The 25,647-nt window shown below is 59.9% G+C and overlaps 1 protein-coding gene across 1 annotated transcript; it reads right to left on the minus strand.

The window, feature by feature from the left end:
• Positions 1-47: 47 nt before the first annotated feature.
• Positions 48-23,510, minus strand: PLCB3 (phospholipase C beta 3). The gene is made up of 33 exons (XM_084632882.1): positions 23,329-23,510; positions 19,557-19,634; positions 18,041-18,109; positions 17,181-17,321; positions 16,517-16,596; positions 16,217-16,270; positions 15,824-15,899; positions 15,641-15,741; positions 15,104-15,270; positions 14,786-14,932; positions 12,169-12,326; positions 10,738-10,820; positions 10,540-10,624; positions 9,873-10,059; positions 8,443-8,556; positions 8,058-8,128; positions 7,693-7,789; positions 7,221-7,305; positions 6,863-6,987; positions 6,397-6,551; positions 6,021-6,182; positions 5,760-5,859; positions 5,129-5,233; positions 4,818-4,909; positions 4,376-4,508; positions 3,992-4,027; positions 3,577-3,793; positions 3,215-3,359; positions 2,815-2,891; positions 2,639-2,728; positions 2,154-2,211; positions 1,824-1,910; positions 48-1,553 (listed from the first exon to the last, which is right to left on the minus strand). Exons 1-33 carry the CDS (start codon positions 23,425-23,427, stop codon positions 1,398-1,400), a joined length of 3,630 nt encoding a protein of 1,209 aa, XP_084489008.1. The 5' UTR covers positions 23,428-23,510; the 3' UTR covers positions 48-1,397.
• Positions 23,511-25,647: the final 2,137 nt, after the last annotated feature.

Here is a 25,647-nt window from a genome sequence, read left to right on the forward strand (position 1 = left end):
GCTCCTAGTAGTTCCCCCTTCCCCGTCACACCCCCAGTGCCTGCATCTTTCATTTGTTTGGGAAAAAAAAAAAAAAAAGAGAAACATAAAACTTTGTACTAAAAGTGTTGTGTCTTTGTGCTTCAGGGCAGGGGGGACTGGCTGGGGGAGCATGGGATGGGATACGGGGCCTTTCCCGCCACTTCACCAGGTCTGAGGGCCATTTCTTTTGGCTTCAACAGGCACCAACATTCCTTGGCCTTTGGCAGAGCTCTACGGGCTGGCCCAGCGGGGACATGCCCCTTAGCTGGGGGGACAACCCAGGCACCAGTGTTTACCTCTGCACTACAGTGGGCTGTGAACCTGGTGAAGGGGGTGGGGGAGTTGAACAGGGAGGGACCCTCCTCTCAAACTCCCAAGTGCCAGCTGGGAGTCGCAGAGCAGCAGCTGTGTAGGGGGATGACACCTCCTCCCACCCACAGAACCTTCCCAGGTCCCCCGCCCCCATTGCTGGGCTGTGTGTGTGGGGGGGGATTTAGCCCAGCCCACAGCAGGTACACTGCACCTTGGGTTCACAGGGGGAGCTGCTCTGTGGGCAGGACTCCCCCCACCAGAGAAGAGGCTAGTCACTCCCTGCAGGCAGATTTATTGAAATTCCACATTACAGACAGCCAGGAAAAAAGTTAGTCAGGGGCATTTTACCCCCTATCCACTCCCCCAATACAAAATAATCTGTAGAAGAATAAAAGGCTCTTATGTTACATCTGTCCCTGGGGAAGGAGGTAGTGTCACACCCAGCTGCCCCCCCCACCCCACAAAAAAACTACAAAGATACAAATCAGTAAAAAATAGGATTAAAAAAGATTTTATATAAAAATAACCCTTTTTATCCTGCTCTGAGGTTCCCCCAAGGATCAGCCCCAGGTCATGGGGGGGGGCACAACAGGTTACCCCCCCACAATCTCATCTTTGGGTGGGGGTTGTCAGGGCAGGGAACAGCCCCCACTTCACAATGAGGCAGCCCCCTGGCAGCATCAAGCCCCCTGAATAATCTGTGGGGCAGCCTCTCCAGAGGCATCAAGGTGGGGGTTGCTGATTAAAAAAGTAAAAATGTATAAAAAAGTGTGTGTCTTAGTGTATTTGCAGTGGCCCCACCCCATGTAGCCCCCACCCCTGCACCCCCACCTCTTAGAACATGCCAAAAGCAGAAACTGTGTGCCCCACTGGCCCAGTGCACGGAGGGGGCACAGTGCCACCTCCCTCTCCCCCCACAGCACATGCTGGTTGCAGAGGATGTGGAGGCGCCAGGGCGACCCCACGACTCAGCAGTGGTCTCCCTCGTGGAGTGGCTGGGGAGGCCGTGTCAACCAGCATGGTGTTCTCCGCAGCAGGAGCTCCGGGCCAGGCCCCCGGCTGCTTCACAGCACAGTGCTCTCATCCTCCTCTTCCTGAGGGGCAGCCCGGGGGTGCCCATTTCTCTCCCCCACCTCCAGCTCAGCTTGGAGGAAGCAGCGGATCTCCTGGGGCAGTGCCTGCGCCTCCAGCTCGCACTCCCGCTGCAACTCCTCCACCAGCTGCAGGGGAGGGGAGAGGGGGGTTGGTGGGGGACACCGTGGGAAAGACCCCCCCCCCGACTGTACTAGGGCCTGAAGCTGCACAATCTCTCCTCTACACTGCATGATGGGCCCACACTGCAGGCACCCAGGGCTCTCCGGGGGATGACCCTAGAACAGCACCAGCCCCCCACCTGTGGCACTCACTCCCGCAGGGTTTCCCCTGCTAGGGCAACTGGGCCCATGGGAGACACCCCCTGGCATGACCAGTCCCACCCCCTCCACACTCACCCTGGGCTCCTCCTCTTCAATTTGCTGTAGGATTTCCTGGTGCCCTGCCACAAGCTTCTCCTGGCGCCGCTTCTGGGCTTCCTCCAGCTGCAGAGAGGGGGCAAGAGAGCGTTTCTGGGGGAGCAGACCAAGGGAAAGGGGTGCTGCGAGCCTGTCAGTGCCCGAGGAACGAATGAGGGGCAGGACTAGCAGGAGAGCTGCCCCCACTAATGCCCAGATCTTACAGGGATCCCATGTGTCTGCGGAAGCACAAGTGGGGCAGCTGGCTGTTCTCTCCCCCCGGAATGGTCAATGTGGGAGGCAGAGCGAGGCAACGTGGGGGGCACTCACCCTGCGGATGGAATTCACTGATTCGTTGATGTGTCTCCTGTTAATCTCGGTCAGCTCCCTGCAGGGATATGGGGGAGGAAGAGACAGACCATCAAGCAGGACAGCCCCTTCCCACAAAGGGTCAACTCCAGCCTGACCACGCTCAGAACTGGCTGGGACATACCCCCTGCCCTCCCAGCACAGGGATCTGTATGCCCCATCTATCCCCCAGTGACACAGGGATCCCTGACCCAGGATTCATATTGCCTCCCGTCCCCACTGCCCCCATGTGCACTGCGGTCCAAAGCCCTAGCCCAGCCCCAGCCCCAGGAGTGGCAAGACATGTGACCTCCCCCAGCACTGGCCCCACCCCTGCTAGCTCCCTCCTTCCCTGTTCCACCCCTAGCCCCTGCCCCCCACTAACCCCTTCCCCCCCCCAGCAGCTCACTCCCCTCCTGTCCACACTAGCCCAACGCCGCTAGCTCCCACCTGCCCCTGCCACTCACACATCTTTCTTCTGCTTCTCCCGGGATTTGGCCTCTGTGATGCTGTTGTGCCGCTTGCGGTCCAGGATTTTCTGCAGCTCCTTCTTCTCCCTGGGGAGGGGCACAGATCTATCAGACTTGTGGGGAGCAGTGTCCTGGGGAAACTGCCATCACCTGCCCCCACCCCCAGCACCCACCTCTCACTGGTCTCCTTGACTCTCTTCAGCTGGGCAGCCTGGCAGTCCTGGGCAATTTCCCGCAGCCGCTGCTGGGCCTTGTGGGTGGGAGGTCGGGTGGGGACAGACACGAGCAGTGTCAGGGCATTTGCTGTTAGATCCGTGACCCTGGCACCCTCCCTTCCCCCAAACTCTCCTCCCAGCTAGCAATCCTGCGCTGCCCCCCACCAAAGTGCTGCCCTTGCATTCCACGCCCCCATCCCCTCCCCTCCCAGCTCCAGAGCCCCTTCCTCAGATACCCATGTGTAGTTCCCCCGCGGTTGCAGGGGATCTTTGGGAGCTGCCCTGTGCCCTCCTCCGGAAGGGCACCTGTTTCAGCTGCCCCTTATTCTGATGCTCCTCTGCCCGTCCTCCTAGGTACCTGTTGCAGGTGCTCCTTTTTGCGGGCTCTCTCCACCTGGTGCTGGGTTTCCCGCAGCTGCAGCAGTCCCCGCAGCTGCCCCTCCTGCAGCTCCAGCTTCTGCCGAGACACGTCCTGCTCCAGTGCCTCCAGTGAGCCGTTGGCACTGCAAGGGACAGAGACTGTCAGCACGGTGGGTGCTGTGGGTCGGACTGAGGGGCACCAGCAGAGCTGGGATAATGGGGGCTGCGGATGGGGACTGAGGGGCAGAGTTGCGGGGGGCAATCCTAGGGCTGGAATAACAGGGGGTTGTGGGAGAGGCAGTAGTAAGGGCTGAAGGTCAGGACTGAAGGGCACCAGCAGAGCCATGAGGAGCCACTCACTCCTGGTGCCCACGGCGCAGGCTCCGTTCCACTTGGGAGCGGCGCCGGAGGCTGTCGCTGTGCAGCTGGTGAGCCTGGGTGCTCTGCTTCTTGTTGAGGCTGGAGATGTTCTTCATGTGCTTCTTGCGTAGCTCCTTCAGCTCCCGGTACTGCTTCTTCAGCAGCTTGATGTAGCCCTTTTGCTGCCGCAGCTCCTCCAGGGACTGGGGAGCCACCTCTGGAACAGAGTGAGGGAAGGAGGGTCTCAGCATCCCCCAATCCCTGCATACACAGGAAGCCAGTGCTGAGATGCAGCTGCCTCTGGGGAGGGGCACAGGGGGCTGGTAACAACAAAGCTGCCTCCTCCCACCACCCCCAAGCGGAGGGATGTGGGGTCAGTGGGAGGCAGTGTCCCATGCTTGGGCGCAGTCCTTACCTGCGAGGACGCTAGCAATGAGGTCATCCCTTTGCCCTGCAGGGAGGAGGAGGCAGTGGTTAGGGGGAGGCATGAGGAGAAAACTCATCCCAATCTCTTTCAGCCCCCACAAAGGGCTACAGTTCTGAAGACTGGACTGGATCTCAGGGGTCTCTCCCATTATGCACCCCACACATGCCACAGGGATTGGCTCCATTGCACCATGACTCTGTACTCCCCATCACAGGAGAACCCCCCATCCTCATGCAGCCTATGAGAACCCCTCCCTTTATAGGGGACGCTCCCTCCCCCACATTAAAGGAAAGCCCTACCCAGCAGAGGGTGCCTCCCCCAGCTTATAACCCCGGCCCTCCAATGGGGACAGGACTCAGGGATCCCCCTTGCCTGGGCTGGCGACACTAGGGCTGCCGGCAGGGGGCAGCAGGACAGTGGGCGGCTGTCGGGAATCCGTGGGGGGCTCGGCCACCACATCAGCTCGCTGCTTCCCAGACGTTTCCCGCGGCTTCTCTGAATTCTCCTGGGGAAGAGAGGGGTTCGAGGATGGGTTCAGTGAGGGAGACAGAGGGCTCCCCTCAACCTGTCCTCAAGATCCACCGCCCACCAAAACGCTTGTTGACTCCTTCCTAGAGCCCCCACCAAGCCACACCTCTAGACGGAGTGAGATCCCGCCCCTCACCAGTACCCCATTATCCTCAGACTCAGATCCACTGCCCCCCAACTAGCCCTAAGCACCCCCCATCTGCTACCCCATTCCGCTTCTCCCTCAGAGCCACTACTGCACACACCCTCTCTCTCCCAGATCCATTGGCCCCCATCCCCCACTCACTTCACTGTCTCCAATCAGTGCCACCAGCTGTTTTGCCCGCTGGTCCATGAGGCTGACGTGTTTAATGGGGTTGATCAGGGCCTCTGCATAGTCTAAGAGGTAGAAATAGGAGGCTGAAAGATGCATGGGAGGGAAATTCCCACCCAAGTCCCCACCACAGCCCCCCCCGTTTACCCTCTCGCCCCCACCACATCCCAGGCCACACTCCTTCATCCCTCCAAATAGACACCCTCTTCCAGAGACACCTCATCAGCCCCAGCTCCCCTCCAGCCAGCCCCACAGCAGAACACCCTCCCATCTGTCCCCCATACCCTGGTGGTCATCTGGGATATAGTCATTGGCTTCTGTGTAGACCAGCAGGGCGGGCAGGCTCAGAGGCTGGTTGCTCTCACTGCGCAGGCAGATGTAGTGGTACCCTGGTCGGGAGGTCACAGAGACGGGGGGGAGGAGGGGTCAGACCAGACCAAATGGGGGGGAGCACCTGGGGTTTATGGGGGAACTGTGCCACCCCATTGTTGGGGGCTGGGTAGGGAGTACCCCATGACAAGATCACCATCCACAGGGTACGGGGACAAGGCTGCCCACAGGGTCCTAAGGAGGGGAGAGCTGACAGAACTGGGGGTAGGGTGGGGGTAGGGGCAGAAATAACTGTAGGGGGCAAGAGCAATGCATCATGGGGCACAGCAGGGGAACGCAGCACCTCCTGCACCCTGCTTGCACTGGGAAAAGTGCATGATGGGGACCACTGCAGGGGGTTCTGGGTAATTCACATCTCACAAATCCCTTCCCCATTGCCTCAGTGACAGGCCTAGAGTAATGCTTGATGGGACCAGGTCTAGCGCTCATGGGGGGAGGTTGTGGGGTAACCAGCACGTCCCCCATCCCCCCATTGCCTTGGCGACAGGTGGGATGGGGGCAGGGACCTCAGGCGGCTCCGCTTACCAGACCGGATGGCTGAGACAGGCAGGATCCGGTGCCCGACAAATTTACCCCCCTCCTCAAAGACAGCAATGCGCAGGGACGCCAGCGTGGGCAGCACCACCTGGGGGAGCAAAGCAGGTGTTAGATGCTGCCCCTGGGACCCACAGGAAGGGAGATCACCCACACCTGGGCTGGGGCAGAGGCTGGACACACTTCCGGCCCTGCCCACCCAGTGTTATCAGCTGCCCCCATCTCTTCCCACTGCTGCTCCAGCAGCCTTACCTTGGGGAAAACGAAGGGCTCCTCATCCCAGACGGGGTTGAAGGAGTTCCCCTGGGACGGGCGCGTCCGGAACTTGCGCTTGGTGTCGACGGGGAGACCGAACATGTCTACTTCCACGTAGATGCCCACCCGCTTGTCTGACAAGAACTGCCCCGAAATTATCTGTGGGAGGGGGGGTGGAAGAGGGAGAGAGAGAAGGGGTCAGAGTCACTAGTGACCGCCCACATACCTCTGATCCCAGCTGACACGCCCACGTGCCCCCAACAAGCTCCAGCCCCACTTGCCCCCATGCCCCACACACCCATGTGCCCACAATACACCCCATCCCCCCGTCATGCCCACCAGGATGGGTTGGCATCAGCTCCCCAGCTCTCACCTTGACCTTGACCATGTTGGCCACAATGCCATCCACGATGTTCTCAGTGAAGGGGTCAAAGGGCTTGTCCTCACGCCGCATGAACTCGGGCTTCAGCAGGTACCCACTGCGCCGGTTGTACTCAAACATGCCCAGGTTCAGCTGCATTGGCAGGTCTGGAGCGTAACAGGACCCTCATGAGGAGGTGGAGATTAGGGGCAGGGCACTGAAAGACTGTGGGGAGCCCTAGAGAGTTGGGATGGGGAACTCCTCATTCACCCCCACCCCGACACACTGGCACAGCCTCAGTGGGGGAGGGGGTGCCAAATTAATGGCACTAAGAGAGAGGTGCTGAGGGAACATGACACAGTAACGACTCCCAGGGACTCCAATCGCACTGGGGTCCCCCTGCACCAGGGATTGAGAGGCACTGGCAGAGCTGCGGGATAGCTGGGGGCTACGGGTCATGACTGAGGGGGATCCTCACCGAGGGACTGGAAGTTGAGTGCCACCATCTGGCAGCCAGCGTTCCAGAAAAGCTGGGGCATGTAATTGGAGGAGTCGACCCGTGTGCCCTTGGGGTAGATGCGGCTTAGCTGCTTCTTGTTGTATCTGGGCGCATGGCGGGGTGTCAAGGTAGTAGTGGGAGACAGTGGCCAACAGCCCCCCCAGGAGCACCTGCTCCTACCCTGCAGCTCAACATCTCCTATGAACCAACCTTCCCTTTTCCTGCCTGCCCCACTATCCCCCCACCGCTCCCTGCCCCCCCCACCAAATCTACCTCTGCCTTCCCCGACACCCCCACCACAGCTCCCTGCTCCCCAGTACTGCCCCCGGCAGGATACTCGACAAATTCCATGGGGCTCTTGGTGAGCTGCTCCAGCCCCTTGGTCTCCACGAAGGACGACATCTCGAAGGACTTGTCCCGCTCTATGGGCGGTAAGGCGAGTGCATTAGTGCCCCCCTGTGGAGAAACCCCTTCCAGCAGCATCAGCCCCCAGCCACACCTCCATGGTCAGCAACACCCATCCCTCCACTGAGCCCACCCAGACAGCCCTGCCTCCCCCACAGCCCCACCAGATAGCCCTCCTCAAATTCCCCTCCCCCTAGACCATCACACCCCATCCATCCTCACAGATATCCCTGCCCACTCCTCCACTCTCGCTCCCCTTGCCGCTCAAATCCTATCCCCACATAACTCCCCAAGCATTCTGCCCCCAACCAAGCCCACTGCATAAAAAGAGCTCCTACCCCCCAGGCTCTCAGATCTCAGCGCCCCGCACCTCTCTGCCCCCCCAGACAGCCCCCCACACTCACTGCTGGCGGCCTGGAAGGATTTGAATTTGACGGGTTCAATGTAATTCACCAGTGTGGACATCTCTTCGGTGGCATTCACCTCACTGCTGGCCGTGCCCTGTGCGGGGTGGGGGTGAAGGGTCAGGGCAGCCAACTTGCAGGTCCCAAGGCCACTTTCCCAAGAAGTAAAGTCCTCTCTGCAAAGGTTCAGGGGCTGGGCAGGCACACCTGGCTATCGACCACCCACATCTGCCATTTCAGTGCTGCTCACATCCTAGTCACCCCCACCTAGTAACCCCCCACCCATGTTACAAAGCAGGGGCCAGGAGGGGAGATCCCCCCCTCAGGGCAACCCCTGGAAATGGAGCCCCATGGCCCCCCTTTACCTCATCTGTTGTGGGCTTCTTGGGATCTGGCTGCTCTTCCTCCTCCTCCTCTTCGCTGTCAGCTTCCCGGTCTGGGGGTGGGGTGGGGGAGAGAAGCGTTAGAGATCCCAGACCATCAGACACACTCACCCTTAACCCCCCCAAGAGTCACTCCACCCCCTGCCCCCCACCAGGGAGACCCAACCTCGCTGCCCCCCAGCCTCCCCACATTGCCTTGCATGGGATTGTCACTCCAATGCCCTAGCCCCAAACCCCACTACAGTCCCCTTCCATACACAGGCGCCCCGTCGCTCAGACCCTTTCTCTCAACACCCCCCTGGGCTCTGATGTGGTGGGAGGGGATGTTAGTGATGGGACATGCCTCCCTCCCTCCCTCCCCACTCACCAATGGATTTACGGGGCTCTGCCAGCTTGGCCAGTCTCTCCGGTGGCGCCTTCTCCTCCCCATTGGCAATGACCGGAGGGGTGGCCCCCTTGTGCTGCTCGACATAAGGGGAGCCTGGAGGGGGAGGGGTGTGAGCACCACAGAGTGGAGGGGGGGCACCTTGTCCCCCAGCTCCCCAGTGACACAGGAAATGGAGGGCAGACCCCACATCTAGAAGGGATGTTTTGCTGTGCAGACCCCACGGCAGGCCCACAGCACCCATGGGGGGTATCGTATTCCTGCCCCACCCACAAGGGGAAAGCTCCATGGGCGGGGAACATGCTGCATGGTTGCAGGGAGAGGGGAGATCGTGGCCAGAGCCTGGAAGGGAAGCACTGCCTGATTCCTCTCTCATCAGCTGTGATGGGGGCCAGGCTTGTCTACGCCCAAGGTGTCCCTGAGGTTGGTGGGGAAAGGAAGTACAAAGCCCAGGGTGCTTGGCAGGAGGGAGAATGAGGGTGGCACTGGACATGGGGGCAGTGAGCGCAGATCCAGTGGGTAAGTACCTGGCCGAGGCTGGCACTAGCTGGGAAGGGGTACATACCCCATGGGAGCCAGGGCGGATTTGGGGTATGTACCCAATGGGGGGCGGATCCAAGGTACATACCCTGTCAGGGGTGGGGCGCACTGGCTGAGGAGGGGTACGTACCCGGTGGAGGCAGATCCAGGACAGTCTTTTCTCTCTCCCTCATTTTTTACATCCATGTGCGGAATGAATTTTGTTATGTGCACCAATATGGAGATGATGTGTGACATATCACCTCCATACTGGTGCATATAACAAAATTCATGTGGTGCAGCCAAGCAGTTCAGAGTGTGGGAGGGGGCTCAGAGCTGGGGCAGAGGGTTGGGGTGTGGGGGAAGTGAGGGTTCTGGCTGGGTGTGCGGGCTCTGGGGTGGGGCTCCCCCGGGATACAGTGGGGATAGAAGACTCCCCCCACAGCTCTCTCTCCCCGCAGCAGTATCTGGGCTGAAGGGGAGAGACACCTGTCCCCCGTCCGCAGCAGGTCCAGACGAAGGGCTCCTGTCCCCCAACGGCAGCAGGTCCGGGGCTGGGCTGGGCTGGGCTGGGGCCGGTGGACGGGCGCCATGGCAGGTCTGGGGCTTGGGGAGAGGTGCTTAATAGGCAGCTGTGCAGCCACACAACTTAGAGGGAACTTAGATCCAGGGTACACACCCTGTGGGAGGGTGGCACTGGCCGGGGGGGGGGGGGGGGATATCCAGGTTACATACCCTGTGGGGGGTGGGGCGCACTGGCTGGGGAGGGGTACGGGAGATCCAGGTTACATACCCTGTGCGGGGTGGGGCGCACTGGCTGGGGAGGGGTACGGGAGATCCAGGTTACATACCCTGTGCGGGGTGGGGCGCACTGGCTGGGGAGTGGTACGTACCCGGCGGGGGCGAGGGCAAATCCACAAGGCCTGGCCCCGCATCGCTCACGGTGGACTCCAGCAGGCGCTTGCGGATGCTGCTCCCCTCGGGGCCCTTGCTTGCCCGCCGCTGCCGCCGCTTCTTATTCTTCACCAGGATGCGGCCCATCAGCTCCTGGGGGCTGGGCAGCACCACGCCTGGTTGCAGCTGGGGGGGACAAGGGTTAGAACAAGGCCAGTCAGCCATGGGGGATGGAGACCCTATGGACACCTCCATTCTCTCCCCCCAGACTCCACTGACCCAACTCCCTCCTCCAGACACCCTGTCTGCTCCTCCATGCCCAGATATTCATGACCCATTTATCCACCCCCCAATCCTCCCCCCACTTCCCCACACTCTCCCGAATACCCACAACCCTGACCTCCAGCTTCTTGATACACTTGCCCCCTATCCCCCATTCCTGGATACCTCTCCTCCTCCTCTCCCCCTGGTACCTCACCCCCATGCCTAGATATGCCTCTTTCTTGCCCCCATGCCTGATACCCCCTTCCTTGCCCCCCATCCCCCATTCCTGGATACCTCTCCTCCTCCTCTCCCCCTGGTACCTCACCCCCATGCCTAGATATGCATCTTTCTTGCCCCCATGCCTGATACCCCCTTCCTTGCCCCCCACTTCAGCCACCTCACCGGGTATTTCTCCAGGGGATCGATCAGTAGTGCATCGCCAAAGATGCTGCGGCAGTACTCGGCCATCTTTGCCTGCTGCTTGGCCCTGAGGGCAGAGTGAAGGGGCCATTAGAACTATGGAGCCCCAGCCTCTCCCAGCAGGACATGCCCCAGGGAGCAGGATGGGAATACTGGTGGGGGGCCATGGGGATTACTCACGAATCAACATGGTTTTCAAAGGACAGGATGACAGGGAACGGGGAGGTCTTGAAAGCGCTTTCAGCAATGGCCTCAATCACCTCCTAGAGCCGGGGGAGATCAGAGTCAGGGCTGGCATAACAAGGGGCTGCTGGTTGGGACTTAGTGCACCAGCAGACCTGGGGGAGTCCAGAACCGGAACATCAGGGGACCATGGGTCAGGAGCTCAGGACTGGGGGGGGGGGGGCCTAGTATCTTAATGGAATTGTCACAATCCTGGTGAAGCTGTCATAAGCAAATTAGGGAGACGTGGTCTCGATTATATTACTATCAGAGGGGTTCCAAACTGGATGAAAGGCCCTACTCAAAGGACAGTTATCAATGGTTTGCTGTCAAACCGGGGAGGGGGCGGAGAAAGAGGAAAGTAGTATCCAGTGGGGTCCCACAGCTCGCCCAAGGGTCAGTCCTGGGTCCAGTACCATTCCACATTTTCAGTAATGACTTGGATAGTAGAGTGGAGAGTGTGCTCATAACATGTGCGGATGACCCCAAGCTGGGAGGGATTGCAAGCACTTTGTAGGGCAGGCTTCGAAATCAGAACGACCTTGCCAAATTAGAGAAGAGGTCTGAAATCAATGAGATGAAATTCAATAAAGACAAGTGCAGAGTATTGCACTTAGGAAACTAAAATCAGATGTACAATTACAAAATGGGGAAGACCTGGCTAGATGATTGTATAGCTGAGACGGAGCTGGGGCTGATAGTGAATCACAATTCGAATGAGTCAACAACATGATGCTATTGTGACAAAGGCTAATATAATTTGGGGGGAGGGGGTATTAACAGGTATGTCGTATGTATGACATGGGAGGTAACCGCCCTACTCTACTCAGCACTGGGGAAGCCTCAGCTGCAGTACTGTGTCCAGTTGTCCGGTTCTGGGCATCACACTTCAGGAAAGATGTGGACAAATTGGAGAGTCCAGAGGTGAGCAACAAGAATGCTAAAAGGTTTAGAAACCCTGACCTAGGAGGAAAGGTTAAAAACACTGGGCTTGTTTAGTCATGAGAAAAGAAGACTGAGGGGACCTGCTAACAGTCTTCCAATATGTTAAGGGCTGCTATAAAGAGAATGGGGATCAATTGTTCTCTATCACCCCTGAAGGCAGGACCCTAATGGACTTGATCTGCAGCAAGGGACATTTAGGCCAGATGCGAGACAGAACTGTCGGACTCTAAGGGTACCTCAGCTCTGGGACAGGCCTCCCAGGGAGGTTGGACTCCCCTTCACTGGAGGTATTTAAGAACCGGTTGGGCAAACTCCTGCCAGGGAGGGTCGATGTTTATTGGTCCTGCTTCAGCACAAGGGGCCGGACTTGGTGGCCTCTTGTGGCCCCTCCAGCCCCACAACTCTGGGAGCAGGGGAGGGTCCCAGGGGTGCGTCAGTCAGCACCTTGAAAGGGATCTCGGTTGTCATGGTGAAGCCGTGCGTGATGAAGGGCTCTTCGTCCTGGGGCCGCCCCTTCCAGCAGTCAAGTTCGATGCAGCGGCAGCCACTCAGCAGCACCTGGCGATACATCTCCACCGAGGAGTTCCCCGTCAGCTGGCCCGCTGGGGCAGGGAGGGACAGGTGTCAGCCATCAGCACCCCATGGACGCCCTGACCCTCCCAGACTCCAAACGCACAGACCCCCGCCCATACATACAGACCCCCGGCACACAGCCCTGACCCCGTAAACCCACCCATGCCACAGACCCCCACCCAACCCTCATACTCAACTCACAGACCCCCAGCCCGCCCATACGGACCCTCAGCGCACAGTCCTGACCCTGCAAACCCCATACTCAATTTACAGATCCCCGCCCTGTCCATATATACAGACCCCCCAGCACACAGCCCTGACCCCACCCAAACAACACAAACACAAACCCATTGATCCCCAACCCCCAGACCCTTCCACGTGCACACCCACCTCGCATGCTTGTCCCCCCTCCCCCGCCAACTACCACCACAGGGAGGAGGAACAGGGGTCTATGAGGGGGGATGTGCTAGGGCCATCCCTAGGGACGCCGGGGGTCCCCCAGACCATCTTGGCAGTTGCAGAGCTCAGAGCGTGCTAAGGGATAGCCTCCCCAATACCTGCAAGGTAGGTGTTGTGGAAGGGGTTGATGGGGGGGCAGTTTGGGCCCCCCCGCACCTGTGAGGTAGGTTTTGTGGGAGGAGTTGATGGAGGGGTGGTTCGGGGACCCACACCCCTATCTGTGAGGGAGGGGTTGATGGGGGTTGCCCGTACCTGTGAAGGAGGGGTCGATGGAGGGAAGTCTGGGGGCCCCGTACCTGTGAGGTAGGTGTTGTGGGAGGGGTCGATGGAAAGTGGTTTGGGGGGGGGGAGGCCGTACCTGTGAGGTAGGTATTGGGGGAGGGGTCGATGGGGAGTGGTTTGGGGGGATAGGGGGTAGGCCGTACCTGTGAGGTAGGTGTTGTGGGAGGGGTCGATGGGGAGTGGTTTGGGGGGAGAGGGGGTAGGCCGTACCTGTGAGGTAGGTGTTGTGGGAGGGGTCGATGGGGAGTGGTTTTTTTTTGGGGGGGGGCGTACCTGTGAGGTAGGTGTTGTGGGAGGAGTCGATGGGAAGTGGTTTTGGGGGCGGAGGCCGTACCTGTGAGGTAGGTGTTGTGGGAGGAGTCGCTGGGGAGTGGTTTTTTTTGGGGGGGGGGCATACCTGTGAGGTAGGTGTTGTGGGAGGAGTCAATGGGGAGTGCTTTGGGGGGGGGGCGTACCTGTGAGGTAGGTGTTGTGGGAGGGGTCGATGGGAAGTGGTTTTGGGGGGGGGGTACCTGTGAGGTAGGTGTTGTGGGAGGAGTCAATGGGGAGTGCTTTGGGGGGGGCGTACCTGTGAGGTAGGTGTTGTGGGAGGGGTCGATGGGAAGTGCTTTGGGGGGGGGGGGCGTACCTGTGAGGTAGGTGTTGTGGGAGGAGTCAATGGGGAGTGCTTTGGGGGGGGGGCGTACCTGTGAGGTAGGTGTTGTGGGAGGGGTCGATGGGAAGTGCTTTGGGGGGGGGCGTACCTGTGAGGTAGGTGTTGTGGGAGGGGTCGATGGGAAGTGGTTTTGGGGGCGGAGGCCGTACCTGTGAGGTAGGTGTTGTGGGAGGGGTCAATGGGGAGTGCTTTGGGGGGGGCGCGTACCTGTGAGGTAGGTGTTGTGGGAGGAGTCGATGGGGAGTGCTTGGGGGGGGGGGCGTACCTGTGAGGTAGGTGTTGTGGGAGGAGTCGATGGGGAGTGCTTTGGGGGGGGGCGGAGGCCATACCTGTGAGGTAGGTGTTGTGGGAGGGGTCAATGGGGAGTGCTTTGGGGGGGGGGCGTACCTGTGAGGTAGGTGTTGTGGGAGGAGTCAATGGGGAGTGCTTTGGGGGGGGGTACCTGTGAGGTAGGTGGTGTGGGAGGGGTCGATGGGGAGTGCTTTGGGGGGGGCGGAGGCCGTACCTGTGAGGTAGGTGGTGTGGGAGGGGTCGATGGGGAGTGCTTTGGGGGGGGGCGTACCTGTGAGGTAGGTGTTGTGGGAGGAGTCAATGGGGAGTGCTTTGGGGGGGGGTACCCATGAGGTAGGTGTTGTGGGAGGAGTCGATGGGGAGTGCTTTGGGGGGGGCGGAGGCCGTACCTGTGAGGTAGGTGTTGTGGGAGGGGTCAATGGGGAGTGCTTTGGGGGGGGGGGCGTACCTGTGAGGTAGGTGTTGTGGGAGGGGTCAATGGGGAGTGCTTTGGGGGGGGGCGTACCTGTGAGGTAGGTGTTGTGGGAGGAGTCGATGGGGAGTGCTTTGGGGAGGGGGCGTACCTGTGAGGTAGGTGTTGTGGGAGGAGTCGATGGGGAGTGCTTTGGGGGGGGCGGAGGCCGTACCTGTGAGGTAGGTGTTGTGGGAGGAGTCGATGGGGAGTGCTTTGGGGGGGGGCGTACCTGTGAGGTAGGTGTTGTGGGAGGAGTCGATGGGGAGTGCTTTGGGGGGGGGCGTACCTGTGAGGTAGGTGTTGTGGGAGGGGTCAATGGGGAGTGCTTTGGGGGGGGGGGCGCGTACCTGTGAGGTAGGTGTTGTGGGAGGAGTTGATGAAGTAGCTGCTCAGTGGCTGGCTCATGTCGTCGCTCAGGTCCAGCTTTTCAGGGGGGACGATGCTGTTCTCCTCCCCCCCGAGGTAGCGCCCGAACCCCTCCATGGACATCTGGTCTGGGGGGCAGGAGGTTAGTGAGGATGACCAGCCCACAGCAGGGTGCCCAGTCCTTCCCACCCCCCTACTGCCATTCCCCTCCCCAGTCTCCCTCAGCTCTGTGCCAGGGTTCCCCGCCAACCCTGCCACTCCCCACTAGCTCTCCCCGCCCCCGCCCCCGCGGGGCTCACCACGCTCCAGGAACTGGCGGTTGGGCTCGTACTTGTCGATCAGCTGGCGCACCTGGGCACAGCTAAGGGGGGGGTATAGCACCTCATTCAGCCGTGGGTCCCGCTGCCGCTGGTTGATGAAATCCATCAGCTGATCCAGGCTCAGGTAGGGTTTCCCCTTCGCCCCACTGTGGGAGGCAGAGATGTTACCCACCAGGCAACACCCTCCACAGGCAACCTCACCCCCACAGCACCCCCCATTTGGCAGATCACTGCCATCCCAGTTAGCTGCTGAACCCCCCTCCTCCAACCTCCCTGGTGGCTGGGACCCTTCCTTCTTCACCCCACAAACACACATAACCCCACCCCCTGCAACATCCCCAGTGCCACCCCGCCAGACAATGAACCCTCTCCAGATACCCTCAGCAGGTTCCACCCTGCCCCCGATTCCCAGACTTCCCCCTGCTCCTGACAGTGGACCCTCTGCTGCAGCCCCAAGGTCATGCCCCAGACACGGGCCCACCCTCCCAGCAGCACCCCCGGGGGGCTGGCACTCACATCTCCAGCAGGATTTTGTCAATGTCAGGCCGCAGACAGAGCTTGTTCAGGAAGCGCTCAAAGATCTCCAGGGTGAACTCGTCTGGCTTGATTGACTCGCTCTGAGGGGAATAACAAGGGTGCACGTCAGTCACTGGGGGACACAAGGCAGCTGGGGCGGGTGGCTGGTGGGGAGGGACGTACCCGATTGAAGTTAAGGCCACAGGACTCCAGAGCTGTCTCCACACGCTTCTTATCGGCCGAGAACATCTTCAGGATGCTGGGGAGACAGGAGAGCGGGAATCCTGCGGTTCGGACTAAGGGGCACCAGCAGAGCAAGGGTTGGAGGGGCAGGCTGTGGGGTGGGACTGAGGGACACCAGCAGCGCTCAAGTTGTGTTTGGGGGGGGTGCTGTGGGTCAGGATTGAGGGGCACCAGCAGAGCAGTAGTTGGAGTGGGGCTGTGAGTCGGGACTGAGGGGCACCAGCAGAGCTCATCTTCAGTCAGGGAGTTTGGAAACAACACCCATGGGCCTGGTGGGGCCCTGGCTGCTCCCTACTACAGTAAAGGGAGCAGGAGGTAGGGCGGGAAACTTACTTCTTCACTGGGATCCGGCTCTCCTGGTTCACCTGGAGTTTGAGCCGGGTGTAGCTGAGGGATGGAAACAAGACAGAGGTTACAGAGCAGCAAAGCCTGGCCAGACACCACTCACCATAGTCAGCTCTGGGGTGGGGTGCACGAGCTGTTTATACAGAGATCCCTTGCCCAGTGTTGGGATGCACATGCTTCTGGGGCTGCGTATGGGAATCCCCTTCCTGGTACTGGGATGCAGCCACCTCTAGAGTAGGGCACACAAGCTATTTATATAGGGACCCCTTGCCCAATGCGAAGACGTACGTTTTCTGCAGGAAGGTGTTGCGAGACGCATTTTGGGCCAGAATGTTCATAGCCAGTTTGAACAGCTCCTCAGTCCAGACCTGGAAGGAACAGTGTGGGGGAAAAGAGATGAGAGACTGTAGGGCTGCTGCCCCCTTCCTCCCTGTGTCAAGGATGCCCTCTCCCCCACCCATCAGTGAGCCAACAGGGTGCACTCCCATGGGACAGTTTCTAGGCACCACCCTGCCCTGACCCCATCTGAGACGCACCCTCCAGTCTCAACAACCCCCAGCCATCCACTACCCTACCCTTCTCCATTTCCAGGATCTCTCACACATTGCTGATTACCCTGCTCGGTCTCCAAGGCCAACCCCCTCCCCCATGGACTCCCCTCCATTCCCCCCTACCCCGTACTGTCCCCCGTGTCCTGCCCCCCCCATGCCTCGTTGCTTACTCCCCACTCATCTTCCCTCACTGGCCAGTCCCCCTCCTCACCCACATCTCCCTCCATTCCCCCAGGCACTCAACTGCCCCCCCATTCCCAGTATCTCCTTTTCCACCCACCCCTGTCAGCCCCCACTCCAACATCCCCCACGCCACAGTTGGCAACACTCCCCATTCATTCCCCCTCGCTATTGCCAACCTTGGTCCCCTGCCAGCTGCCACTCACCCACCACGCACCCACCTTGGCCACGTCCTCCTGGACTGCCATGAAGTTCAGGAAGCTGATGTTGACAAGGTCCGGGCCATGCACCACAGTCAGCAGGTTCTCCTCAGGCCGCGGCTCTGAGCCCCCCAATCCCAGCATCTCCCGCAACTTGGGGTCCTGCCATAGGTTGAGGGGGATGGTGTGAGCCAGTAATGCTCTGCCTGCCAGCAGAGAGTGCTGTAACATCACCCCCCCCCCGCCCCCTATGAGGAGCAGCACTGGGCAGCTCAGCCAATCAGGGTTAAAACCACCCCCCACTCCAGGCCATCTCTGGGATCATGAGCCAGTGCCCGGCTCCCCTGCCGTGCCCCCGCTGTGTTTTGTAAGGTCTCCCAGCGCAGGCCAGGATTAGGCCCCCAGTGCATTATGGTAGGATCTCCCAGGCACCCTATTCCTCTCCCACATCAGGCATGGCTCCCCCACAGAAGTGAGGGGAGTGTTAGACCTAACCCTGCCCCTCACTCTCCCAGCTCCGTCCTGGAAGCTCTCTTCCCATGAGAAGGAATTTGCAGATGCTCCCTAACTGGGGCTCAGGGTGGGGCCGGAACCTAAAGAGGGAGGGGGTGGAGCTTGGTAGGGATCACTCGGCTCCCCAGCCAACCCACACTGGCCATGGGGAAGCTGGAATGGAGGACAAGGTTCCTTATTGTAGGGTCTCCCTTGCAGGGGGCGGCATGCACCAGTTTATTATTGAAGAGTCTCCCTCCATCCCCTCTCTTTTGTTGTCGTAGGGCATCTCCCTGCATGTGAGGAGGGTGGGCTACAGGCACCAGTTTGTGATTGTACGGTCTCTTCACCCCCACTCTCAGCAGGTCCTGGCAGAGCCTCTCCCTCACCTTTGGAATTCTGGCATAGCGCCCAGTCCGCGTGTCTCGAATGGAGCTGATGTCCAAGATGTCAACTTCCTGCCAGGGACAAAAAGGGGGGTGGGGGGAGATGCCCCTTAGAGCTGGAGCAGTGCCAGAGGTGGGGTGGGGAGGAGTTCCTGCCTAACGGTCCAGGCTCTGGGCACCAATCCCAGCCACATGTAAAGCAGCTGCCAAGGAACTGCTGCTGGGGGAATCCCTGCTGCATCTCCTCCTCCCTCCACGATCCTGTACGCACCCTCGGCACAGGAGGGCAGGGACACTAGGACAGAAAATGGGGGGATGACACAGGCTAGGGGGCTATGTGGATCCAGGAGTAAGGAAAGCTTAGGAGACGGACCATCTGGGGCCTGGAGGAGGGAGACAGCCCCACCCCTTGGGGTGTGCGGGCGGCAGTGGGGGGGCATTTCCTGTGTGAGGCCTGGGTGGCTGTGCTGGAGGGTCATGGGAAAGGGCAGAGAGGGAGAGGGGCCAAGCCAGAAACGCTCTCCCCCACATCCCCTCCCATGGCGTGCGTGCGGGGTGGGGGGGAGAAACTACAGCAAAGCTTGGAACCTGCCCACCCTTTGTAGCTGAGAGAAGTACAAGAATTTCCACACAGTCCCTTCAGAGGGGACGTACTGCAGCCCCCCCCACCCCCCAGCCAGCCACCAGGAGGTGTCTCAAAACTAGCCGCCCTTGGGAAACCAGCCCTTGGGAAACCAACGTAATTCAACACAGGGGCCGGAGAGCAGCAAGAGTGAAGGGCCAGGGTGGGGGGGAACCTGGAATGCAGACTGAATCAAATTAGACTCTCCCACCACTCAGCACCCCCCAGTTCTGCCCTTCCCACCTCTACTCTCTCCCCCACCCCATCCCACTACCCCCAACCCTCTGCCTCCCTCCCCCCCTCCGCAAGTACCACCCCCTTCTAAGAATGTATCAACACCATAAATCAGAGTGTGGGGGTGGGGCACGCTGGGGAGACAAGACTGGGGGAAGGAGGGCTCACCCCCAAACTGAACCTGGCGAGGGAGGGGGCAGGCAGGTGACCGCCCCTTGGCACCACCCCAGCAAATTCCTGCTAAACAGGCCTGGTGAGCAAGTGACCCAGCCTCCTAGGCCAGCTCCAGGAGAGCAGCAGCAAGCTGGCTGAACTCTTGGATATTGCAACCCCAGCGTGTCCCAGCAGGGGGCACTGTGGGGTATGGGGTGGGACCACCAGCTGTGGGGGGTGCTCCCATCCAGTGCTGGCCTCTGTCAGCAGGGGGCGCCATAGGAAGGACTGGCTGGGAAGAAGTGGGGGATGGCTGACAGACGTTTCCGGCCATGGGGCCTTTCCCGTCTTGCTCCCTGGCTGACCTCGATAAGGGCAGGGAAAGTGCCATGTGTTTCCGGGCTCTGTCATCTCAGCAGGGCTCGATGAGGACGTGGGGGGGGCGGGGGGGAGGAGGCAGAAACCAGCCTCAGCTCAGGCCATGCGATACAAGTGCTGCCAGGGCCCTACCATGTGGGGTGCGTTCCAGTAGAGGAAGAATCCCAAGGGGTCAACCCGCAGCGTCACCAGGGTCTGGGTTGTTGGCTCCTGGGGGCAGAGAGAGGAAGGAGTGTCAGTGCAACTGGCTCTGTTCCTGATCCTGACCCGCACCCACCCTGCCAGCCCAGCCCTGGGCTCTTCCCTCCCCCAAATAGCTCTGCCGGTGCCCCTCAACCCCAACCCATGGCCCCCAACTACCCCAGGCCTGGGCTCTATCCACCCCCCAGCTCTGCCAGTGCACCTCAATCCCAACTCACAGCCCCCTGCTATCCCAGGCCTTGGTTCCCCCATTCCCTGGCCCCAGCTCTGCTGATGCCCCTCAATCCCTACCCACTGCCCCCCATGTAGTTTGGCTGGTTTGAGGCCAAAGCTTACTCTGGTGACTTTCCTGCACATGCCTATCCCTCCGGATGCTTAGTGCCCCTCAGCTCTGTGGAGTCCCAGATCTTATTACATGCAGGTATTTCTGGCAGGGGTGGGCACATGGGGATTATCAGCCGGGTGAGGGGACAGGGGAGCCCTGGCCTGGAAGCTCTAGTGGGGGGGAATTAGCCATGGGCAGAGGGTGGGGGAGCCCTGGCCTGGGAGTTCTAGAGTGTGTGGGGGGGAGGGGGGAAATTAGCCATGAGCAGGGGGTGGGTGAACCCTGGTCTGGGGGTCCAGGACCTGCAGTGCTGGTGGCAATCCACAGTGAGGGCCTCTCCAAGCCCAGGCACCCCCCATATGGAGCTGTGAATGCATCCTAAGCAGAGAGCACTACCTATCCCAGGTCACCCCTCCCCCAGCAAGGCAGGGCACTCCCCCAGACCTAACTAGGTCTCCCTCCCCCACATGAGAGCATCTTATAGCCCTACCCCAGGGATCAGACACTGGGAGGACATGGTGGGTGTTATTAACTCCTCTCGCTTGGAGAGGCCCCTTGGCTCCCATCCTGGCTCCCCAGGAGCCAGGATTCCCCCTAGGCAGTGCATTGTTCAAGTGTGAAGGGGGGTAGGAAATCAATGGAGACCTGATGTGCTTCTTGGTCAATGGCCCCTCTGTGCTGCTGGCTTAAATGCAGAGAGTCGGGGGAGGGGGAGTCAAGAGCCAAAACAGACTAGAGAGAGACTGGGACACAATGGGAGCTCTTGGCTACTCCAGGCCAAAATCATCCAGCAGGGGGCACTGTAGGAAGCAGGGCAGGAGGTGGCTGTGGGGGGAGCTCCCAGCTGCTCCAGCCCGGCCCCTCCCAGCGGAGGATGCAGCCGGGAGCATTTGCTGAGGGGATGGGGGCTCAGACAGCACCTGTTCACAAGGGAAAGACCTTAGACCCCAGATTCAGCTGCAATAAAACAGTATCACAAAGCTGCTCATGCCCCAGGACTTTGCCCCAGAGTGGTGCAAAGGGAGTGCCCAACCCCCCAGCCTTCCTAGTACCACCCGTCCCCGGCACTGCCTGGCACCTGCCTAGCTTTGAACTTACAAGGCATGATCTGACACAGCTGCACATCTGAGAGAGCAGGGGCTGCGGGTCAGGGGCACCAGCAAAGCTTGGTGGGGGAGCCCAGGGCTGGGATTGCAGGGGGATGAGAATCGGGGCTGAGGGGTACCAGCAGAGCTGGGGCACTGGGAGGGAGGAGCCCTGGGAGGCACCTTGTGGACTTGGCCTGGCCACACTCACAGCTAGTCGGGAAGTGGCTGGGGGGTGGAGCAGTGCTTGGCCAAGGACCTAGGAGCTTGTTTCTCTGAGCTGCGCAAACACAGTTAGGATTTCACATCCCAGAGCGAAAAAGAAGGGGGGATGCCAGTGCTGGGGGAGGGGGAGTCAGAGAACAAGAGGGCTGGGATCAGGAGACACCTCCCCACCTCCATCCCTAAATCTGGTCCTCCAGGGAAAAGGGGTTTCTCAGTCCTGGCTCTAAGGGCTTCTAACCTGCTGCCATGTCCCAGCCCAGAGGCGGCTGCACCTCAGTACTAAGCCCACGTGTGTGCGTGGGGGGGGCTTGGATAAGGCCAGCTCTCAGCCTCCTTCACACCATCCGAATCTGCCCTGGCAACACCCAATTACAGTGTGAGCTGGGCACCCCAGGATGTCAGGGGTGAATGGGACACCCTGCTACGGGGTGGGGTGCTCAAGGCAGGGGAGGTTAACCTTCAACTGCATAACCTCTGCTGTTCTTCCACCTCCCAATAACGAGGACAGATGCACATGGAGATGTGAACCCAGGTGTCTGGGACCCTTTGCTGCCGTCACTAAGGGTTCCAAAGCAGTGCTCAACTCAATCAAACCAACCCGTGGGGGGATGACTACAGGTCAGGACTGAGGGGCTCCTGCAGAGCTGGGTGGAGCCCAGGGCTGGGATAGCAAAGGGAGGAGGGTCAGGATGGAGGGATAGTCAGGACTGTTTCTATGCCTCACTAGATGGGGGTCTCTTACCCCCCACATCTTTATCCCCTGATGGGGTCCTCTCTTTTCCACCTCCCACTTCCTTCTTTGGTTTTGGGGGCTGAGCTCCAAGCCACTGGGGAATTGCTGGGCCTGAGATTGCGAATCTAGCTGGTGTGGGGAGGAGGAGCCAGTGAGATCCTATCACTGCCCTGGGGTCAGGGAGCAGGTGGGTGTTGTCCCCCCAAACTGCAAGCCTCAGGACAGGCACAAAATTCTCCCCCACACATGCAGTCCCATTGGCCTAACTGAAGTTTCCCCCAAAATTAGAAATCAAACTACACCCATGCCTGGGGTCTTCCCCAAAATTCCTCCCCTTTCCTAGGATGCAGGGGCTCGGTGGACCCCCTCTGGAGGGATGCAGGAAGGAACTGGTGTACAAAGTGTGGGGGTATGTGCTGGGAGTGAATGGTGGGGCTGTCCGTAGGGGTCAAGCAGAGAAATCTGAAGGTCCAGGGGGCAGCAGTGATAGGAAGTTTGGGGGGGCTCAACAGAGTCCTTTCCTTGCAAGCCGACTGGATAGTTTGGAGTACAATGCAGGGGGGCTTCAGAGGGCAGGTATGGCAATTTTGGGTAGCTGAGTGAGGCTTTTGGGGGGCACAGGGCAGAGTCTGGGATGCCTGAGCAGGGCATTAGGAAGCTAAACAAGGGGCACAGAGGAATCCCTCTGTAGATCTGGGGTACATGGCAATGCACTGTCCCCAAAGGGGATGCAGGAGGGAGGCAAGAAAGACCAGCTGCGTTGGGGGCTGGGGAGGATGGGAGTGTCTCCCCCAAAATGTCTCCCCAGTATAATTTCCTCCCACTCTATGTCCCTCACTACTGCCAGGCTGCTATATGGGGTCCTCAGGATATTGAGGGGCTTTCTCCTGGTGGGAGTGATGTTGAGGATCTCCCTCCTCGCAGGGGACTTCCCAGGAAGGAGACAGGAGGTGCATGGGGGCTCTCCTCTTCAGGGGAAGGGAGTGCAGGGGGATCTAGGTACATAGGGGGAGATCTGTCCTCCAGAGAGGGAAGTGCCTAGGGGAACTCTCCAGAGGGATGCTGGGAGGAATACAGGGGCTGTGGGAAACCTCTCTCCCTGGTCAGGAGCAAGAGGTGGAGGGAGGGACGTGGGTGGTGTGTGTGGCTATCTCCCGCGGGGGGGGGGGGGGAATCAGGTGCAGGTAGTTTCCCGGGCTGGGGGGCGGTCTCTCCGGGGGAAATCCCCGGCTGCAAGGGTCTCCCGGCCTGGAGGGCGGGTGCAGGGATCTCCCGGGAAGGGACAGGACAGGACTCTCCTGGGACAGGCGAGGGTGTCTTTCTCCCCCGACTCACCTCGTCCCATTTGATGAACTTGCTGCCCCGGATCAGGGTCTCGGGGACCCGCAGCGGCTCCAGTTGCAGCGCGTGGACCCCCGGGCGCGCCCCGGCCATGGCTGCACCCAGCGCCCCGGGACACCCAGCCTAGCTACTTCGGCCTCTCCTGCAAGGGCTGCGGGAGGGGCGGGCACAGGCGCGGGGGTGGGGCTGGCCGAAGAGAGCCTTAAAGAAACAGCCACCGCCCCCAACCCCTCCGGAGGGGGTGCTGCCACTTTAAGAAAAGGGAGGGGGCAGAGAATGGGGGTGGGTGGGGCGCTGGCCCTTTAAGAGACTGCGAGGACTGAGCGACAGGCCCTTTAAGAGATTGGCGGAGGAGCGGGGGGGGGAGAGAAGAAATATCCTCTTCCTCCCTAGGGAGGGGCAACTTCTTAAAGGGACAGCCGCCCCGGAACAGAGGGAAGGTTTTGCAGCGTTATTAGCTCAGGAACATTGACTGGAAGCGCATCACAGAAGTACCAGCCTCCAGAAAGGCTTCCCCCTCCCCCACCTCCTTCCAGAGGTGGGGCCTGGAGAGAGACCCTACAATAACAAACCATCTGGTGCTCCAATGAGACTACAGCTCTCATCCCTGCAGCACAGCACCCTCTAGTGCCAAACTGGGGCATTGGGGCCAACACTGACTGCGTGGGGAACGTGCCCCCCTATTGAGCTTGCACAGCGCCCCCAACACGGTGCGGGGATATTGGGGTCACCACTGCCTGAGAGGGGAGAGTGCCTCCTACCGAGACCCCCAGAGGACTCCTGTCCACATCCCAGCTCCGCCCCAACCCACCCCGCAGAGTGTCAGATATTTAACATGATCATTGCATAAGACAGCTTGGCCAGCTGCCAGAGAGGATACAGCCTTCACTTTCAACTTCCTGAGGGCTGGGATCATGTAAAGAGCAGCAAGGGAAGAAGTGGGTTCCTATTGCCCCCACCTCCATATCCAGCCCAGGCTTGCAATCCCCCAAATCCATTCCTTTGCAATAGCACCCTCCCTCCCCATGCCAGTTGTACTGGGCCCTACTTCCTGTAGGTCCTATGTAAACAACACTTTTAATTCTATGGGGCATGGATTGGTAGGGAACCACTGGAATGGGATGGGGAGCTACACTCCATATAAACTAACCCCCGCCAACAACTTCCCCCTACTGGAATAGCCCCTCTAGGGATTCAGCCCAAAGGGGGTGTTTGGGGATGTGTGTAAAAGTGTAGGGAAGTCTGGGATTTAATGGGGGAACTGTGTGGGGATGTGCCCCTGATGCCGGGGTTAATGATTCAGGAGCTGGGCTTTAGATCTCAGCTAATACTAAAGGGTCAGACACTGTGTAGCGCAATAAGGCTTCTCAAATCCCTCCATCCCCAAAGCTCCCTGGGCACCACGCACCCATCCTCCTCTATATCAGGAACTCACTGCATTTCCCACCACCCCATCCCTCTTCCCTGGGACTCTGTTTGCCCCCTATTCCCATACCAGAATCCCCCATTCTCCCCCCCATGCCAGGGTCCCCCATTCCCTTCTTGCCAGGGACCCCATGTACCCCCATCCCCCTCACCTTTCCTATTCCCCGTATTTCTCCTCTCTTTCTCTTTCAGGGTCTCTAAACTCCACTGGGACACAAGCAGTGCTGGGCTGGGGAACTGAGCTGGAAGATGTTGACTACTGCCATCAACTAGGCCTTTGACCCAAGCCAGTTCCAGACCCCTAAGCCCCCATATGGGCCAATACTGATTATGTGGGGAGAGCGGCCAGCACTGACTGCAAAGGAGAGAGAGCCCTCTACTGAGCCCACCCACCCTGCTGCCTGCAGCACAGCGCCCCCCAGCACCGGATCAGGCAAGGGGATCCCAAGGAAGTTTCCAGCATGGCAAACAAAGAGGCATGGGGAGAGAACAGGATTCACCAGAGATGGGATCAGACCCAGGCAGCAGGGCCCCCGCCTCCGTGCACCTGCCACTTGGGGTCCTTGGGATGCTGTGAGGGAAATCTAGCCATCTAGTGCCTAGTGTGGGGAGCAGCAGGAGGGGGGCCTATTGCACACCCCTCTCTAACCCCCCACTCCAGCAATGCCTCACCTGCCCCCCCCCTGCAGTTTCCACAAATGGGCAATACTTTTCTGTCTGTACGGAGCCCCTTTGGGGCTATTCCTGTTGCCAGGCCCCATCTGCCTCTGCTCCTTCCCCTGGGCCCCATGCCAGCCTTTCTGGGGAATAAATAATGTGGGGAGGGGGAAAAGGGGGAGAGGGCTGTGCCTTGAGGAACCTGGTGGGGGTGGAGCTGGGGGAATTTGC

The sequence above is a fragment of the Lepidochelys olivacea genome, assembly GCF_965140295.1.
Source record: "Lepidochelys olivacea isolate rLepOli2 genome assembly, chromosome: 7".
Classification (NCBI taxonomy): domain Eukaryota; kingdom Metazoa; phylum Chordata; order Testudines; family Cheloniidae; genus Lepidochelys; species Lepidochelys olivacea.